The 19,788-nt window shown below is 37.4% G+C and overlaps 4 protein-coding genes across 4 annotated transcripts; 3 read left to right on the top strand and 1 right to left on the bottom strand.

Moving 5' to 3' along the window:
• Positions 1–1,069: 1,069 nt before the first annotated feature.
• and4 (actinodin4) lies at positions 1,070–4,253 on the top strand. The gene is made up of 5 exons (XM_028008227.1): positions 1,070–1,163; positions 1,455–1,516; positions 1,597–1,641; positions 1,746–1,909; positions 3,265–4,253. Exons 2-5 carry the CDS (start codon positions 1,462–1,464, stop codon positions 4,045–4,047), a joined length of 1,047 nt encoding a protein of 348 aa, XP_027864028.1. The 5' UTR covers positions 1,070–1,163; positions 1,455–1,461; the 3' UTR covers positions 4,048–4,253.
• Positions 4,254–4,714: 461 nt separating this feature from the next.
• On the bottom strand, positions 4,715–10,974 carry cops6 (COP9 signalosome subunit 6). Its single transcript, XM_028008228.1, has 10 exons — positions 10,822–10,974; positions 9,375–9,500; positions 9,050–9,181; positions 8,279–8,367; positions 8,113–8,175; positions 7,987–8,034; positions 7,773–7,887; positions 6,957–7,049; positions 6,668–6,768; positions 4,715–5,067 (listed from the first exon to the last, which is right to left on the bottom strand). Exons 1-10 carry the CDS (start codon positions 10,862–10,864, stop codon positions 4,927–4,929), a joined length of 951 nt encoding a protein of 316 aa, XP_027864029.1. The 5' UTR covers positions 10,865–10,974; the 3' UTR covers positions 4,715–4,926.
• A 126-nt stretch (positions 10,975–11,100) lies between these two features.
• Positions 11,101–14,682, top strand: LOC114138801 (F-box/LRR-repeat protein 12). The gene is made up of 3 exons (XM_028008225.1): positions 11,101–11,722; positions 11,823–11,898; positions 12,644–14,682. The coding sequence occupies exons 1-3, from the start codon at positions 11,622–11,624 to the stop codon at positions 13,694–13,696; spliced, it is 1,230 nt and encodes a 409-aa protein (XP_027864026.1). The 5' UTR covers positions 11,101–11,621; the 3' UTR covers positions 13,697–14,682.
• Positions 14,683–15,764: 1,082 nt separating this feature from the next.
• On the top strand, positions 15,765–19,770 carry aurkb (aurora kinase B). Its single transcript, XM_028008226.1, has 9 exons — positions 15,765–15,903; positions 16,414–16,452; positions 16,592–16,670; positions 16,752–16,797; positions 16,873–17,061; positions 17,890–18,028; positions 18,128–18,276; positions 18,368–18,542; positions 18,905–19,770. The coding sequence occupies exons 1-9, from the start codon at positions 15,793–15,795 to the stop codon at positions 19,076–19,078; spliced, it is 1,101 nt and encodes a 366-aa protein (XP_027864027.1). The 5' UTR covers positions 15,765–15,792; the 3' UTR covers positions 19,079–19,770.
• The last annotated feature ends 18 nt before the right edge of the window (positions 19,771–19,788 follow it).

The following is a 19,788-nucleotide window of genomic DNA, read 5'->3' as shown; positions in this document are numbered from 1 at the left end:
ATGTGATAGACCAACACTGATGAATAATTTTGAAATGGATGGGGTGGGAAATAAAAAAAATTCCATTTAAAAAAAAAGATGCTTTTAAATGACTCAACTTTGAAGTTACAGCTTCAGATTTAACATGTCAATTATCAAGGTCTGGACTTTGACTAAGCCATTTTAACACAAGTACAGTGAGCTTTGATCCAAACTCTTAAATTGTAGCTCTATATGTTCAATAATTGCTAATAATTTAAACTAATATAAAATTGCACACAGTGACCTTTTTTTACTGAAAAAAAGGGTCACTGAAAAGGTAACTGATACTCCAAGAGTATCAGAGTTCATGCCAGACTTCAAGTTATTTGAAAAATGTTGTGAAACCATTTATCATTTTCTTCCACTTCACAAGTATTTGCTTACTTTGTGTCGGTCTTTTACCTGAAATCCAAATAAACATACAAGTCTAGTTAAAAATACTCTTTCAAGACGCCTGTGTACTTGGAGTATTCACTGCAGTAATTGAGATTACCAGATTTCTGCATGGCTATGTGACTTTTCCATGGTAGAAAAAACGGCAGGTGATAAACTAGTCAGGTTTATATGGAATGACATCTCTGTGAAAGAATGCTGCACAATGCTAAGCACTTAAAATGTAATAGTGAACATGCTGAGGCAAAAAGTGTGAAAATGCAGCTGTTTCGATAGCTGTCCTCAGATGTGGAGCTGCTGGGAAAGCAGGTGTTCTTAAACTGCAATAACCACTTGGAGGACATAGCTATGTTTTAAAAAACCTGGAAAACTTCTTTATAAATATACCTTTATGGTTGTGATCTATGGTTTCGTTTACAGATTTTTTTTTCTGCTGAGGCATTTTTTCCCTCTGTGCTTGTAGTTGGTCCCAGCAGGTGATGATTTCCTTCCAGACCTAATGGGGTGTTTCCATTTGAAGTCTTGTTGTTTATGGCCTTGGTCCAGAGGCTTTTTATTCCTAATTGGTGCTGAAGGGGGTTCACTTTAAACTTTTTTTTTTTTTTTAAGAGGAGGAGACAAGATTTTGGTCTGAAAGTTTGGGGAAATCCAATTGGACAGAGGATAAAGTTACTGAAAGGAGGACAGAGGGGTTTGATATTTAGCCCACCCGGTCCAGTTGGACCAGTGGAGACAGCCTCCTTGGCCTGGTAAGTGGAACATTTATTTGCATCATGAATAAATTTGCAGCTACAATATTCAGTTAATTGTGTTTAACCTGTACTTTAAAGATTAGGAGAAGATGTATCAGGGTTTGTTTTTCTTTTTCTGAAAATATGTTAAATACAAACCTACTAATATGTGCTAATTTCGTAGCATTTTTTTTAAATAGAATTTTTTTTAAGCCAATCCAATACGACAAGGATCAGTAAGTTGATCATTGTATAGGCTATATATAAATTGCACATTTTTGAGCCTTTTTTTTGTTTTGTGGGCTGCAGGTTCAACATGATTTCTTTATCCTGCTTGCTGGGGCCGCTATGCGGTCTCCTCTTTCTCTCAGGTCAGTGTTGATTTCTTTGACTTTGCAGCTATTTTTGGAAACTACTATTCAATAATCAATAAACGTATTTCCTTTCGCAGGCCTGTTGGAGGCCAAATCTTTGCTCAGTGCCATCAAACAGGAAGGTACAGATCCTAAGTCTCTCAAAGCATTTTAATTTAAGCAGTCTTTGATCTTTTTTTTTTTTTTAAATATTATTTTCATAAATTGTGGGGGGTTTTTCTAACAGAGATGGTGCCTTTGAGTGAGGTGAGCATCCACTCGGAGAAAGCCAACGAGTTCCTGTCTCACTCCAGACCGAAGCGCAACGCGGCGGATCCCAGGTGGTACCGAGGAAACCCGGACTTTCAGTCGTACTACAGATACTACAGCAGCATCGGGCACACCGAGGGGGTAACAATCTTCCATAATAATGCCAAAATCAAATCAGTTCTCACTAGCTTTCAATTTATAATGTTTCATTTAATATCTTAGTAGAAAAAACGCCAAGCAACACCTCATAAACTGGCATGCTATGTAACGTGTCAAAACCAGAATCAAGTTGTTTACAATGGAACAGAATATTTCCAAGTCTATTATTTTATTTGCTCACTTTTTCTTTTCAGCTAAAGAGAAAAAAAATTAATTCTTCTTTTATTACGTGTTGAGTACCTGCCATTTGATTTTTAATTGTCACGTGACTGACAACCAACCCCAACAGTAATTTTTGCCTAGCAGCTGTGCTAGAAAACACCTAGAACTATTATAACTATTGTACTTTTAAATGCTAGTAAGTGTTTAATTCTAAATCTGTTGTTTAAAGGCAACTGAAAAGGAACACAGAAATAGTCAAAAGTTACATTATGGTGTGAAAATCACAAAAAGTCCTCTCACAGTGTCAAAGTGCTAAAAATAAAAATGTATTTAGTCTGAGACTTTTGCTTGGAGATTCACACACAGACAGCTCCTTCTAAGATAAATGTTTCAAACTCAGGGCCCGGGGGCCAACTCCGGCCCGCCATAGCTTTTTATGTGGACCTCTGTATTTAAGAGGAAAACATAAACAGAACCTTCGAGATAACAGTTGTGTTCTTAAATAGTATTTCAAACAATCAAAGCAGTTTTTATCCCTATACTGCCAATTTACATCAAAATAATCAAATGAATTTTTTTTTTTATCTTAAGCAGTATTTACTGAATACAGAGGCAGCTATTTATTAATATTTGAACAATTTGTTAATGTTTTTTTCTTTTTCCCAACACATCCTGGTACAACTGGCCTTATGAGAATATTCATGATCTTGATATGACCCAAAGTGAAAATGAGTACGACACCCCTACCTAAGTGGTGGGATTAGCTAAGTTCCCATTGACTTTAAAATTGCACAAATTGAAATTACTAAAAAAAATTTGCTTAATTGAAAACATGACAATTAAAAAAATTAAAGTTATTGCACTACAATGAGGTGGTTTTTCGGCTGTATAAAACAATAGTGTATTTTGCAATGCTATCAATGGAAATACTTTTTTTTTGGATCACACGAGTCACGTGATCAATAACCGGATGTTACTAGATGAAGAAGATGACAGGAAGTTATTTTTTAATGCCTTATTGCATGAACTAACCTATTCACATGAGATTTTAATTGAGTTTCTTATCTGATGGAAACACCACAATTGCAAAATGTTATATTCACAGAATATCAACAAAGTTTTCTGCATATTTGTAGGTTGTGACAATCACACTGATCTGTCCTTTCTCCTCTCAGCTCTATGAGATCGACAAGCTGCGGATGCTCTACCAGCAGATGAGGTACCTGGAGCACGCCTATGGGCCAAACGCCTCCTACTTCCAGAGCAAACTGGGTGTGCCAATGATCATGTGCGACCCAGTCACAGACAAGAGGTGCAAATACGCCGCTCCTCCTCCACCACCCCCGATGAAAGGAGTCTCAAAGCCCATCAATCCTACGGAGGCTCCACCTCCTCTTCCTCTCGCTCCAGCCATTTCCCAGGCTGATGTGCTTTTCCTGTGCAACAACAAGGACCCCCTCTGCAAGCCGCACATCGTCTACTTGCCCACCGGCGCCGTTCCGGTGCTCTGCGACCCTCGGTACCACCCCCACTGTACCCCGCAGAAAGCCCCGCCGCCCCCGCTGGTGGTTCCTAAGCAACCTCATCATAAGAAGCTGCCTCCGCCTGCCCCGGTTTTGGTCAAGAAGTCTCCTCCTCCGGCCCCCCCACCCTTCAAGGGTATGGAGTACGACTGCGATCCCTACTGGGACCCCGACTGCCTGATTGACAACCCTCCAAGAGCTATCAAGGGGAAGATTATGGGCCCCCCACCCCCACCTCCTCCTCCACCCGAGGAGGAAGAAGAGGAAGCTGTAGAGGAGCCAGCGCCTCCTCCGCTCAAAGAGAAGAAACTCAGCTTCCACCCTTACCCCTACTTCCACCACCAATCTTATGACCCCAGGGATGAACTGTATGACCCGCTCCGCTTCCAGTACCCCCAGCCAGATGATGCCGCTGACGAGCCTGCTGACGAGTGAGCGGTCCTCTCACTGGCTGAGAAAAAAAAAAAAGTCTCATGTTTCCACGGACTTTGAAACATTTATCAAAGAAATGTGTTGATATGATTAAAAAGACATCTTATTGTATTTATCATCACTGTCACAACGTTAAAAAAAAAAAATGCTGTTGTCAGCCAGTGTTTTAGTAAAGAAGCAATAAAATAAGATAAATTTGGTTTTCATCAGTTAATGAGTTGAATTTCGCCTTTTAAAAAGGTGCAAAATGATGGAAGAACAAGGTTTGCTCCTCCCAGAGCCACATGGCAGCTAAAAACAAACCTTGTAAACGCTTAACACACAAGCAGGGGGTCATTATGTCGGCTTCTGCTGTGCATTTAATACCCAAACAAATGCTGACTCAGGTTATCCATGTTAGTCTCTATGGCTTCCTGTGCTGCCACGTTTACCTGCCTCCTTCAACCCCTCTGCAGGCAGTCACACAGCAGGAACGCAACTTTAAAAAACCCCCCAAAAACCGAGTTGACTGTAAAACTTTCAAAGCTCCTGATAATAAACCCACAGCTTCACATTACAAAACTTTCATGGGCTTGTTTAAAACTGCAGACCTATACATTTCTGGGGTCTTTATAATTACTATAGTAAAAGCCCAAAAGAATTACCTTCTGGAAGAAGACACAAAGCACCATGAAAAAAAACAACATTTTATTACATACAGAAACGTGAAACAATAAAACGAACCGGGTAAAATAACGTCCATGTTCAGCGATCTCACTGCTGTAGAGAGGTTTTAAACTGATCTGAGTGGTTTTTGGATAGATTGAAGGTGGAAAATCTTTTTTTTTATTTAAACACAAACAAAAAGAGAGAACAGAAAAGAGTGTTTGCCTCCCTGTCAGCTCAAAAGAAGAGTCCTCTCATCCTCCGGCCGATGCCCTGCCTGTCGTACAGGACGTTGAACTTGTTGATGAACTGGTTCATACTGTTGCAGGTCTTGGTGATGGTGCCTAAGTAGGCCATGAGCCCCACATCGTTACATTGCTGCAGGGAAACAGGAAATGAAAAAAGTGAGATACGGCAAAAAGTGTTCATCTCTGAACTTACTGTACTTGTTTTGTTGAACAACACTAATTTGTTGCCACCATTTCAAAAGCCTTAAAATGTTATTCTGTCAAGCCATGAATTTTCAGTAAAACACTAATGCTACGTTCACACGGCAATCAAATCCAACTTTTTCACAGCAATCTGAACGGACCAATTCTGACCTTTTCACCCCCACCCAAAAAATCTGATCTGTGCCACGTCTTTATGTTTTACTACGTTGGATCTGCATTCGATAGTTTTCAAAAGTCAGAAGGGCCATGATGGTTTTTATTCAACACTGAAATGAGACATGCATCACAATTCTGCACCAGAAGAAATCAGATGGGGGTAAATACAGACATAAATAATGGCTGAAAATTATGATTATGAACTTATAAAAGAGCTCTGTCACTGAAGCACATCACAGACCACTGCTGGTTTGACAAAGCATCCTAACAAACTTCTCTACAGAAGTTACAGTAAATGCTCCACAAAAGGCCATTTCAATTAGTTTTGCTTTTTTTTCCGTTAACTTCCTTTGTCTTGTTATAATCTTCTGACAATAATGTTGAATTATTTCTGTACACAGAGTGCTGCTGTGTGACAACTTTCTTCTTCAGCTCCTACAGGCTTTCAGAAGTCTGACTGCAGTCGCATTTAATTAGCAGTATGAAAAACCACGCAAAAAAGTTGCTTCCAGTCAGAAGATATATTTTCAGCAACTATGTTGTTCCTCTAGGACAATGGTCAGATTTTGTTTTGAGTTGCACGATAACAGAAGATCTTGCAGTGGCATTTATATTGGCAAATACTTATATATTAGATATCAGATGCAATATTTGCCAATTTTCTTTTTTCCTTTCATTCTAACCTCGGGTTCCTGACCTTCTTTGACCTTTAGCATATTGGGAAATCATTTATGTCCAGTGTAAGCATCTGCAGGCATGAGACTTTGTCCAACTAAATATTACATCAGCATATAAATTAGAAGTTGATAACATTTGGACTCCAAACAGTCCTTGCCATAAGAAACTTGCACACACTGATATTGTACAGATGCAGCCTTAATTTTGTTGTGTAAAAAAGTATTTGACCTTTTCCACTTAGTCAGACCCAGCGCTTTGCCACTGGACCGGAGGAACGAATCATTTTTGTGCCAAATTTAAAACTCTGGAGTTTATTTGTGCTTTGATTGGTTGAATGAAAAATAAGAAAAGTCAGCGTCACAATAACACAGCCTGTCTCCAATTTTCTTCACAGTCATGGAGTTTTAATAGGTTAATGCGCTACTTACTGCTCATCATTTTCCCCTGAATCCATAAACCCAATTTCTGACTCAGCTCTATAAAACTGTTGGTCTTTTAATATAATCAGGCAGTGTTAAAAAAAAAATTGTTCTCAAAACTCATGTGTTTCTCCTGGTGCAAATGAAGTATCAGCTGACTGACGTGTTCATACTAAGAATTTTGCCTGTTACTTCATAACATAGGTAGTTGAATAAGTGAACCCAAATGCTTGTTAAAAAAAAGAAGAATCCTCAGTTATGGGGATTACATACATCATAGAAGTCAGTTTTGAATTTTGTGGTGCTGAGGACCGGCAGTCTGTGGCAAAGAGCGTTTGCTTCTCGCAGGATCTCGTGGTTGAACGGCACCTCTCCTGTCACACAAACACAGAAGAAAGATCAATCCAGTGAGATAACGCTTCAGGATGTAGTCTAAGTGCAACTTAAAATTAAGGAAGTGTTTTTGAAAAGAAAAAAAAGGAGCAGAACTATTTGGTAACAGCTGCTTGATATATATATATATTTCTTTCCCCTTCTGTGCCTCATAAATATGATTGCTTACCTGCTTCGACGGCTTTGACGTACTCTAGAATGATCTTTACTCGGCTGTGGAGCATTTTTATCGCGCTGTGCTGGGCAATAAGGTGTTCAGCCACTAAAGCAGAAAACAGAGGGACAAATAAGTGTCAAAGCATCCAGTTACTCAACTATAAAATTAATTTAAATGACAATATGTACCATCAAATTGATCTGAATGAGAAGGGATTGTATATTCTCATGTAATCTGTGCTACATGTACAAAAAAATAAATAAATCAAGACGCATTTGTTAATCAAGCCTGTCTACAAAAATAACCATATGAATCTTTGATGTTCGATAAACACAGATCATTTCAAATGTGGATGTTTGTCTAAACACCCCTTTAAGAGTCAATATGGTCTGTTTCGACCAGAAGGCCTGTCATGACACCAAATGTTCCTCGATGATAATTTGTCCCAGAAATTATTGCAATAATTATTATTGTAATAAACGATATTGTTTGAAGACCATTTTCTATGAATATAATGATAATTGCACAATAATACAAGTTTGCCCTCTCAAATACCAATAAACTAATTTTGTTAAAAATAAATCACTAAACACTGGAACTGGAAGATATTTTAAATAAAATAATAAATACAAAAGAACAATCATCAAATAAAATTTAACAAAATAACTTAATAAATAAATTGGAAATAAAAGTCACGCACAACCAAAACCATAAGTGAAATGGATTATGAAGTCTCTGTAAACACAGTTGCCCTTTAAAAAATATTAATCATTAGAATGGAAATTATCAAGCACCAATTAAGTGATTTATGGCGATAAGCTTACTTACCAGTCGAATTTTCCCCAGTTCCTGTGGCTGTCATTCGAGCCACATGGTCAACACCAATTCTCTCTGCTTCCTCTGTGGCTAAAGTGTATGTCAGCTCAGCAAACAACATGGTGGCCTTGTTAAAAACAACAACAAAAACCCCATAAATAAATAGGAAATTAAGTTAATATGGTAAGAAAAAAGCATTTCGACTGAGCTGGGTAGGAAGTCTTACCTCGCCACTGATGATGTCTATCACAGATTCATAAACGCTAACAGGAAGCTGAAGGAAAAAAACAAAACAGAAGCGACGGGATCAAAATGAAATCCAGCCTTGAACTGGAAATGCAGGTAGACTTACGTCAGTGTGTTTGGTCATCGGGTTAAGTTTGAGGAAGAGGGGGCTCTCGATGATCTCACACACCTGGTGCAAAAGGAAAACAGGAACACATAAATAAGGTTGTTTCATCATTTTGATCACTGAAATTAGCCTTAAACTGCTGCCACTGGCTTTTATGTTCACAAACCTGTTTGTGGACGTGAATGTCTGACTGGTCTGGAGGGCCACCTGTGGTGTACCAACCTAGGAACTCCATGTCCTTGAAGACCTGTTTAACTGAGGGACATAAAACTGGTGTCATATTTTAAAAGTTTTTATTGCTGCTTAAACAAAAGTTCTACAGGGCTTTGTGACGGGCACACCCAAACATTAAATCTGTTGTGTTTAAGACACTTTGCAACTGATTTTGAGGTAAAGTCAGTGCCATTGTTCATTTGGAAGACTCACTTACATTGAAAAGTAAGGTGTAAGGCTATGTTTTATTGGAAATTTAATTCAATTTCGTTACATTAATCTGCAAAGAAATGGCTGGCAGGCATAGAAAAATGTTAGTACCAGAGGGTTGAAAGATGAAATAGAGGATTATGGTCATGATAGCTCACATCCTTATTTATTTCTCTGTTTTGTGAAAACGGGATTTTCCAGAAACTATTGTAACCTGTTTCATTAGAATGGAACATTTCAGTTCTTTCCAACTCATGAAGTCACTTGGTTTAAGACAAGTTTTGCAAACATTTCTGTCTCTCCTTAGCAAGTTACCAAAGTTGGAAAAATGACTAGAAATAATGCTTTCATTTTATTTATTTCCTTAAATAAGATTACAATTTTAACATGTGAAAATGTTAAAATTCAACATTTTCACAAACGTTGAATTTATACTCCTTGAAATTGTCTTATGCTATTCTATATTTGTGAAACTGTTCTCTTTGGGATTGATAATGAAATAATTGATTCTTACATTGTTCCTCCTTAGTGTAGTAATACTCCTTGTCGATGTGCACTTTCTCATCTATGGTGTGAGACATTAGTTCAAAGGAGTTCATCACCTCAATGTTTCTACCCTCCTGTTTCCCGATCAGAGCGCCAATCACTGAGAAGACAAAGCAGACAATAAACAACAGATGTGTATCTAAATTAATGCTGGTATAGACACATTTTTATTGTTTTTTTTAAATATAAATGCTTGTCAAGATATGCCAAAAAAAACCCCTAAGATGGTACTGTCTTTATAAATGCATAATCATATGTAAAAGAGTAAAGAACTGAAGTTAAATCACACATACCCTGCATTGGTCGGCCCTCCTGGGACCGGATGCGTATCCAGTGGTCTGATATGTTGAGGATAACCAAAGGGTGTAAGGCCACAGAAACACTCCCAGTGACCCCTGAGGCCATAACACTGGGGCTGGCTGCAAATATATGAAGAAACACACAAGGTGGGCTTTAGCAGGAAATTGTCTAAAACACACAAACATTTACAAAAATGGACTATCTAAGCAAAAACAACACCAACAAAAGAATTAATAATGGCTACAGACAAGAATGAAAAGCGATCGGCAGAGGAGGCGGTGCCAGTTATCAGATTATCCAATAAACCTAAACCATGTGCTTTTGGTGCTTTTCACACACAGATTCACATGTAATCAGATCAATCAAACTAAATATAATTATATAGAGATTTAAATTTGCTTGCATTCACTCCAGTCTGGTCCTGGTGATAACTAAGCACAGTCAAATTTAGTTTATAATTGTTTAACCCACTAATTAGCGGACTTAGATATAGGCCATCTGAATTGCTTCTGTTACTTTATCCAGATCAACCTCAACTTTAAGTGTCTGGCAATTATTCAGTGTGTTTTGGCTGTTGTTTTTTTAAACTGAATTTTATCTTACCTTAATTAGGCCTCTAGTTTTATCACACTTTATAACAATTTAATTTTTTGTTGATTAAGAAATGCTTATTGTAGTTGCCTAAAACAATTGCACAAGTTAATTGACTTATATTTTATTTGCTGAATTATTTTATTATTTGTAATCTTAGTTTCAACATTTATTAGAATTTTAGAGACTATGCTTGTCAGGATTTTTATGTCTACTTCTAGTGTCTGGTCACCAAATCCCTGTTTATACCGAGGGGTTTGCATGTCACAGTAATAATAAAAAGTAACATCATCAGGCTGAATTGTGTAATTTAAAACACACACACAAAGACCTACTAAAGACATGTTCCAACAAGAATACACTAAATATATGTTGACATTAGGTAGTGCATGAGCAATGAAGTGAATAACACCGAACCAGGGGGGGAAAAATGCATTTCCAAACTGTTCAAAAGGTATCTACTACCAAATGCATTGTTAAAATTACTATACACAGATTAAATACTATGCGTGCACTGTGATCTTCAAGTGACATTTTTGTTTGCTGACTGAAATAGGCAAACAAAACAAAGATTCATTTAAATGTTGTCGGTGCGGAAAGATTAAGATTCACGCAATAAATTCAGACTCGGGAACAGAGTGAATGAGAAGTGGCTGCTTAACATTCAAAGTGAAAAATAACAGAAGACAGAGATGTGAACGTTATCCTGGTTGTGTCAGCAACCTGAAAACACGACAAAATCTCCATTTACGATCACTTACAACCAAAATACACAACACGTGATGCAACCTCCATGGTCATTCATGTCGGTGCGAGGTTTATGTGGTGGGTTAAATTATAATTACTTGCCTGTTCCATCCACTTCCATTCCTCCACCATTGCTGGTCGCCATCTTGTCCGGTGTTGTGTCGACAAAAGCAACGCCGTCAGGGGAAGATCATTTCAAGACGCTCGTTTTCCTGTTTACGTTTGTTAGCGTGTTCTCGCAAGAGAATGGACAAAGTAACGCGTGTTTTCCAGTGCTACTAAATGCCTTATACTCATATCAGTTCTCTAACTATCTTGTCAAATAGTCTATTATTAGAAAAATGTATTTTCTCTGAGCTACAAGAGAATTTCCGGGTGAAAATCCTAGGAATTGAGCCACCATAAATATATAACATAATGGAATGCGTTGTGGTTTAATTGTTAGTTGGAAAGCGCAAGTATATTTACTATTTTTTGAATTTATTGAAATTTATTTATTAACAGAATTTATTGAAGAATACAAATGTCTTAAAAAGGCGCTTCCGGTGACAGAATTAGATGCTTACGGTTGGTGGACCTTTTTCAGCACAACACCGGTAAACCGCGCAAGCGCAAGAGATTGTTCGCTTAATGAACGTTAGGTGGCAACACTTCCTCTGCCAGTCTTCTTAAATGAGGTGCTGTCCTTTGCTCTTTTTAAAATACTTTTTTTCCAGTGTCATTTAGAGAAAGGCTGCATCGACCGAGTCGCTATTGTACCAGCGGAAAATAATACATAGTTGTGATTTCATCACCAGTTTAGGTCACTCTGTGTATGGGCAGCTGTTTCTTGGGGATTGCTGATTTAGGCGCAACCCTTGTGCGTCAGGATATAGGTCCGTGTTGAGAGTTTTGTTTACAAAATGGATGAATTTAAAGGCTGTAATCTTGACTACTTTCCAGAGAACATTTTAATTGACGTACTCTCCTACTTAAGCGTCAGAGAGCTCGTCAGAGCTGGGAGGTAAGTATTTTTGCTTGTGAAACAAAAAGCTGCTTTTTCTTTGTTGTGACTCATTCAAATGAGGTTTTCTGTTGTTGCTTTTGTTTTTCCTGTCGTGTAGAGTGTGCAAGAGATGGAAACGCCTCGTTAAAGACCAAAGACTGTGGAGAACAGTTGATCTGACTGCATGGAAAGGGGTAAGAGTAGATTTTTGTTTATAATTTGTTTTACAAAAGTATTTACGTCCTTTAAACTTTTCCACATTGCCACAAGCGTCGATGTATGTTAATTGGGATTGTATTTCTTAGAACAATACAAAGTATTTCATAATTGGGAGGGAAAAATTAACGGATATAGGGATCTCAAAACTTTCCACAAATAAAACTCTGAAAAGGTTGGTGTGAATTTGCAATCTGCCCTTTTTACTCTGACATACCTGAATAAAAGCCATATTGATGAGGACAAGCTTTTAGAATGAGTCTACTTGAATGTGTAGCAGTGACGTTTTAGAAAACATTAGAAACGTTTACGTGACTTGTAAAAGCTGTGACCAAATAAATTGCTCATATCAATGTTCAATTCAGAATGTAAATGTATTTTTCTTTTCCCTACTGTTTTGTGTGATATAGAATATACCATATTTAAAGTACATTTCTATTTTGTTCTTTTACTGTGTAAAGCCCAAGTTATCATGACTAGCACTATACATCTTTATTATGGAAAATGTTTGTGAAAATACTAATTTCTTTATTTTCCAAAAATGCTGTGTGTGAAGCAATTTTACATAGTGTTCATGTTTGATGCTATTGTCTACAGATACTTTATTATCCTCCTATGTCACTTTATGTGTTTGGGCACCTATGCAGTCAGTGATAGAAACTAATTGTTTTTTTTCTTTCCACCTCTCTCACATCCATTCATGGTCTGTCCTCTGTGTATTAGGTGACGTCCCGGATCCTTTGGTTCCTTCTGCGTCAGTACCTGGGTTGTGGACTGAGGTGCCTTCGCTTGCGTGGTTTGTTGCTCTCAGCCCGAGGCGGCACCTTTCTCTCCGAGTCTTGGCTCAAGGCTTTGTCCACCAAATGTCCCCGCCTGAGTAAACTCTGTCTTCTGCATGCTGATCTCAGGAGCTTACCAAACTGCCAGATCCTGCCCCGATCTTTGCGGGTGCTGGAGTTGCGTGGCTGTGAGCTGCCTCGTAGTTTTTTCAATCAAAGCTTGCCTACTTCACCTGGTCTACCTCATGAACGAGCCGAAGCCACATGTAGTGTTGGTGCTCAACAGAAAGGACGCTGTCAGAAAGGGAAGGGGATTGCTTCTCCTTCGGGAATCGGTGTCGAGAGGTTGGTCCTCAACAACGTCCCATCTTTTACAGACCAGCATCTGCAGAATCTGGCATCCTGGGAGAGGCTCAGTCGCCTGGAGTTACGCGATACCTTTCGTGTAACAGCAAATGGACTTAGGAGCTGTGCAGCCAAAGAAGGCCTCTCAGGGCTGGAAGGGCTTTCAAGACTCAAATATCTTGAAATAGGCATTACAGGACGACAGGGCTACCAGTTACAGATGGCCTCCCTCGGACTGGGGGCAGGGTGGCTTGGACTAGAGGAGCTGAGTCTTGGTGGGAAGGAGGTGGGACCGGGCTTGCTCTGTGCTAGCCGTCTGAAGGACCTAAAATGTCTGCATCTTTGGGCCTGTACACTCAGTGAGCTGCAGATCGTGCGAAGCTGCAGGATGCTCCGCGGGCTCCGCCAGCTGGAGTTTTTAGACGTTACATTCCAGCCTCGGCAGAGTCCTCCTGCAGAGGAAGGACAGGAGCAGGAAGGTGGAGAGGAGCAGCAGAATGAGGAGGGAGGTACTGGTGGAGAAAGTAATGATGAGAACAGAACACTGGATGGGACTGATCCCTTCCCAAGTCTGCGCCGCTCACTGGCTGGTCTGTTGCCATCATGCTCGCTGGTTTTTACTAACTGCTCTGTTCAGATAAATGTAGATTGAATCTATTCAAGTGGCTAACAAGCATTTATTCCCTTTACAAGACAGTTACTGGGAGATTTTGGAGTTTCTATAGACAACATAGAGCACATGACAGGGTCTTGCAATGACTATAGACTATAGTTTAACAGTTTGTGAATATGTTTTTACAAAATTTCTCAATATAATAGAGAAAAAAGAGCTAGACCATCTTGATTGGATATGGCCTCCATTGTAAAGCTCTTAGTTTTGTTACGCCTAGTACACATAATTTGGTATTTCAAGCAGAACAAGTTCTAACATTTACATGCAAAGCCACATAAAAATAGAAGCAAAGAAAATTATTCTAAAGAAACTTTAGATTTTTCAGATTTCCGTAGTTAGATCTTTAAAAGATCACTGTTTTCAAAACTTAGTGATTTGCTTGAACACTTTGATGAATCAAAATTTTTTAGCTCTGTTTCTGAGCTGCATGTTCATCAAGTAACAGTTAAGTTTAACTACAAGTATTATCTTACTGTTACTATATTACCAACCAGTCGGTTTAAAGTAACTAAAATTATTACGCAAGGAAAAACATGTTTTCACATTGAGGAAAAAATAAACCATTTGCAGAACATCTTAATGTAAGACAAAGCAGAACATTCACTTGTTGTCTGTCAACAGACATGCAGGTGTTTGATTCAAAGTACTGAAGATGTCGTAAGAAAAAATCCACCTGTTTCCTGTTGCCTAACTGCTTTCTAACTTTGTATACACTCAGAAAATCATGTATTTTCTCATGTGAAGGGTGGTTTAACGTTTTTATGACTATATTCTTTCACTGAGCTGATGTGACTTTTAAAGGTGATGAGTACAAAATGATATCAATGTTTTTATTTTATTATCAACAAAAATCATGGAAGATTTGGAGTAAGGATCTAAATAATGTTGCATTTGACTTCAAATCTTGTAATAATGAAATTGTTGAAAATATTTTTTTGCAAATAAATTCTGAGTTATAAATGGTCTTTCTTTTTTTTTTTTTTTTTTTTGAAAATGTCAGTTATTTTGAACCTTTTCTTTAGGTAAAGCTTTTCTACGTTGGTTGGTTTTAACTTCATGTTAAGTGCCAAGAAAGAATATTTGCCTCCTTGTAGATTTCTTCTATTTTGACTTTTTTTTCCCATTGAAAGATTTTCCCATCATGAAGCAAAATTTAACACCTGACAAACATTACAAGAGCAAATGCAACACAATTTTTAAGTGCTGATTTTTTATTTTTAAGCAGAAGAAAACATCCACAACAACCGCCATTTAAAAAAAAAAAGATAATTCCACTCTTCTCAGCATACAATTTATTGTAATAAAAATAAACGTGTTCAATCAGTCTAACATAGAAATTTAGCCACTTCGAAAGCTATTTGAAATATAATATCAATGATTTCCTTATAACATTTTGACATTAAGAAAGAAATGAATTAAAATGAACAGAAATTTGTGGATCTCATTTGTTCAGCATAGTAACTCAATTTGAAGTCTTGGTCACATGAAGCTCGCAGCTGTTAAAGAATAATCCGTACAAATATTAATATAAAATAAAGGATAATTTAATTAAATCAAGCGTGCCTCATTGCTGTAGTGTAGTAACACAATTCTGCATTGATTCTTAGTGTATAGGTCACGTGAAAGCTATAAATTTTGGAAGGTCTTTTTGTTTACATATTTCGACCAACTCTAATGTGTTGAAGGTCCCTAATCCAAAACAAACACTTTCTGGAGCGAGTACACAGGTCTCTCTAACCGGCGTCGTGACAAGCTTGGCACGATAAGCCATTGCTGCCTCTAGTGAATCACAGAGACAATATCTGTAAAATATCCAAATTAAAACTAAATTTACTGCAGGAGTACAACCACTAGGAGAGTACAACCGAATATTTAAAACGAAAGGGGAAGGATTTGTCCAATCAAAACGGTTTAACGTCGTCGCTCTAACCCCAACAACTCCACCTCCTTCCCATACAGCATGCGAGCACAACTTAGGGCGGGACAAATGATATTACGGACCAATCACGCACTTCCTTCCTCTAGCTGTTCCAACCAATGGGATGGATTTGTGTACAAAATGACTAACAAATCCTATGCGAGCAAACAGACATTTTGAAAACGTTGGCGGCCTGAGTGGTTGTAAAGTCAAAGTTGGACTCTCAACGGTTTTAAAATTAAAACCTTTATTTGTTTCTGAAATGCAGGTAATTATTACGTTTTTACATCAATAATTAGATGCAAGTCGATATAATTTTCGTTTTTTTGGACAGCTTTTCGGAATATGTTGTTGAGGCAGTCTTTAGCTAATTTTAGCTTCGTGTCTTCAAACAAATCACGTTAGCAGGAGGCCACATTGTACACATAAAGTGACCTATTTTCAGCTACACTTTATATAAATGAGCAAACATGATGTAAAGTGGTGATTAAAGTAAACTCTGGAGTCTGAAATATTAACTTAAACGTCAGCGTTCTTCAAAGTTTTTAAAGTAAATCTTTGTTTAAATAGGCTGGATCGTACTAACAACATTTTGCCAGTAATTTCCAACGTAATACAATCCTGACATTTACTAAAACCCCTATATTGGTGAAAAAAATCAAAAAGTGGAAAATTTTAGCTGTAGATGGATTTGACTCGGCACTCAAATATGTATTAAGGTAAATTTCTTCAGAATCGGGGACCAGTAGAATCTGATCCTTTTTTCCTTTGTTTACAGAATAAGGAAAATCATGAGCCCAGGGGTCTTCAAAGACAGGTTAGTGGTAATTCTCCATTAAAAAAAAAAGTTAAGCTCAACCTTCATTGTTGAAACATGGGATTCAATATGGGTTGAAGTAATAACTTTTGTTGTAAGGTATGATTGTACCCTGTTATCTTTTTACTCTGAATTTCAGTTTGCACCCCTGAGTGTGACTGGACCACAACGTGTTCTTGTGAAGCCCAAAGTTGATTCAGAGAAAAGTTATGTTACAGGTAAGCCTTTCCTTATATGTGCTAAATCAGATTTGCATAAACTCACGTCTGTAGTAGTTTTTCATGATTTATTGCTTTAAGGTCCTGGGAGAGAATGTGCCAGTTCATCTTCAGTTTCACCACCAAGGTAAGTTCATTTAAAAAAGCATCTTATCTGTTTATTTTGCTTTATGATGATAAACATTTTGCTAATTTATATCAGGAAACTTACAATTGACAACTTCGACATTGGTCGACCTCTTGGAAAGGGCAAGTTTGGCAATGTCTACCTCGCAAAGGAGAAGAAGCACCAATTTGTTGTGGCGCTGAAGGTGTTGTTTAAGTCCCAGATGGAAAAGGAAGGTGTGGAGCATCAACTGAGGAGAGAAATTGAAATTCAATCACATCTGAAGTTAGTAATTCAGGTTTTGTCATATTTCGTTTCTGTTAGACTTATTGTATTTTGTGTAAATTATATAAGTGATTTTTCTAGCACTTTTGGACAGCTCAAACTTATAAATGGTCACAACAAAGATTAGAATATTATCTTTGAATGTATTTGTGTAAATATTTATCACATCACTAATGCAAACCTATAAGATATTGGTTGCACCACTTAAGATTAGTTATCGAGTTTAATTTTGTAGTAAAACACTATCTTTGTGATGGTTATTTGACTATACTGGAAACATTTTAGGTAAAAATTATGACTACAATTAAGTGTAAGTTTTCTTCAGTATAAAGCTTGCAAAGTCAGTCATGCTTTTACCACATTTTATGTATTTTTGTTATAATTTAGAGAGACCGATACGAAATAGAGTATAAACTTCAAGTGGAGGGCAAATTATACATAAAGTTTAATTTTTTCTTCTTTTTTTTTTCCTTTTGAAATTATGTTGATGAAGTGTGCGTTATTCGTCTTCCTCTACTCTTATTCGGTGCAAACGTCTCTTGAAGTTTTAAGATGGGCTAGCTTATGAAGCAGTATCTAAAGCCATGGGCATTTTACAGAGTTCTGTTTTATCTATTTTCTGAATATGGATATATTATAGTACAACTGCACATAAAATGTCAGAAAACACTGAAGTGCGTGGTTGTAATTTGAAACAGGTTTTCGAGTTGGACTGAGTGGATAACAGTGACAGATTCTTGTTTTACCATTCTTTTTACTTTAAGGGCATATCTTATTTGACCATTTTTACACGTTAAGTATGTTTATTCAGTTTTTTTTTTCTCTTAGACACCCAAACATCCTGCGTTTCTACAATTATTTCCATGATCGCAAGAGGGTTTTCTTGATGCTGGAGTATGCTCCACGTGGAGAAATGTACAAAGAACTCCAGAAGTATGGACGGTTTGATGATCAGCGCACTGCAACGGTAAAAGCTGATTTTAAAAAAGAAAAACAGAAGACGTTGTCTTCAATTCCTTGTATATTTGTTTCAATGCATTAATCAAATGTTAATTTAAAATTCCAGTACATGGAGGAGATATCTGACGCGCTGATGTACTGCCATGAGAGGAAAGTGATCCATCGTGACATTAAGCCAGAGAATCTACTTCTTGGTTATCGTGGAGAACTGAAAATAGCTGACTTTGGTTGGTCTGTCCATGCACCTTCTCTAAGGTAAGAATCTAACATTTCTGAGAACTGTTGGATTATGCTGCCCCTTAAAGTAACTTATTTTAGCTCTTCATGCTCTTAACTCTCCTTACAGACGTCGCACCATGTGCGGGACATTGGATTACCTTCCTCCTGAGATGATTGAGGGACACACTCACAGCGAGAAAGTGGACTTATGGTGCATCGGAGTCCTATGCTACGAATGCTTAGTTGGCAACCCGCCCTTTGAAACAGCGAGTCATACAGAAACGTACAAGAGGATTACGAAGGTTTGTGTTTCTTTGCAGGTATAACAAATTTAGACTGCTGAATTCAGTAGTTGTGCACAAAAAAGTCTGGTTACTTTGGTAAATTAAGTGCTTCAAGAAGACATTTTGCTATATTTGGCTTCAAAGTATGAATGATTCTGTATAAGGTTATTACAATATAACCTTGAGTAAACTAATTATGGTAATGTGGTACTTTCAAATTTAAAATGTGTCTTTATTTAAAAAATGACAATTCTACTTCCTGTTAAATATATGTTGTATGACAGTATTAGTTTTAAATACCTTGTTGTGAAATAAATGAAAACCTAGGTATTTTTCACCATGTTGATCAGTTTTTTTCTTCTTCTTTTTTTTCTTCTCAGGTGGATCTGAACTTGGCCAAAGTCATCTCTGATGGTGGACGGGACCTGATCTCAAAGCTGCTCCGCCACAACCCCATAGACCGTCTGCCTCTTCAGAATGTTATTGACCACCCATGGGTGAAGGCCAACTCACACAGACTCCTTCCACCCACCTGCCCTGTGAAGAAGCCCTGAACTCCCTAACCTGTGGCCTGTTTTCTGAATGTTTTTTACTGTCCTTCAAAAGACTCTGCACTAGTCTTATCACTGCCATGATTCCGGCGCATTTTGTAACTGGGGATACATTATACTGATAAGCAGTGGATATCTGCCTCATTTAGCTGAAACCTTTCAATAAGGGTTTTTAAAATTAAGGTTCACTTCTTTTGCTTCTAAGTGAAAATGCATGTTTATTGTAATTGATTAAATTGCACCTATTGTTTGCAAATGTAACAACTTTTTTTAATACAGATTTTTTTTTGTTGGTATTTCTACTATTTACATTGGTGGTTTAGTTGTTCAGTGTATTGCTTTTAAGATGTTGTATACTGCCTTTTAATAACAAGTACTGCTATTATTACTATTGGCTCATGCAAGTATTTTCTCCAGATCAAGGTGGGGTTTTTGTAGCTCAGATTGGAAAGCATGCATTATTTTATCTCCCGTTAAAGTCCTTAAAATTATATTCTTTACATTAAACAAGTTTGTACTATGTAAAAAGATGTTTTTCTTTTTAAATGGCACAGACACCTTTACGTGTGCCTTTGCAACACATGTAAAGGTTAACAGATTTCTTTTGTTTTTGTGCTTAAATATGTTAATCAACTTTGAGCTTTGTATTTAATATAGCAGTTCCAAATAAAGTTTAGTACTATTAGTGACAGTAATTATAGACACGTGCCGGC

Source organism: Xiphophorus couchianus, chromosome 23 (genome assembly GCF_001444195.1).
Source record: "Xiphophorus couchianus chromosome 23, X_couchianus-1.0, whole genome shotgun sequence".
Classification (NCBI taxonomy): domain Eukaryota; kingdom Metazoa; phylum Chordata; class Actinopteri; order Cyprinodontiformes; family Poeciliidae; genus Xiphophorus; species Xiphophorus couchianus.
Note: the sequence above shows the minus strand (reverse complement) of the source record. Positions and strands in the feature narration are given on the sequence as shown.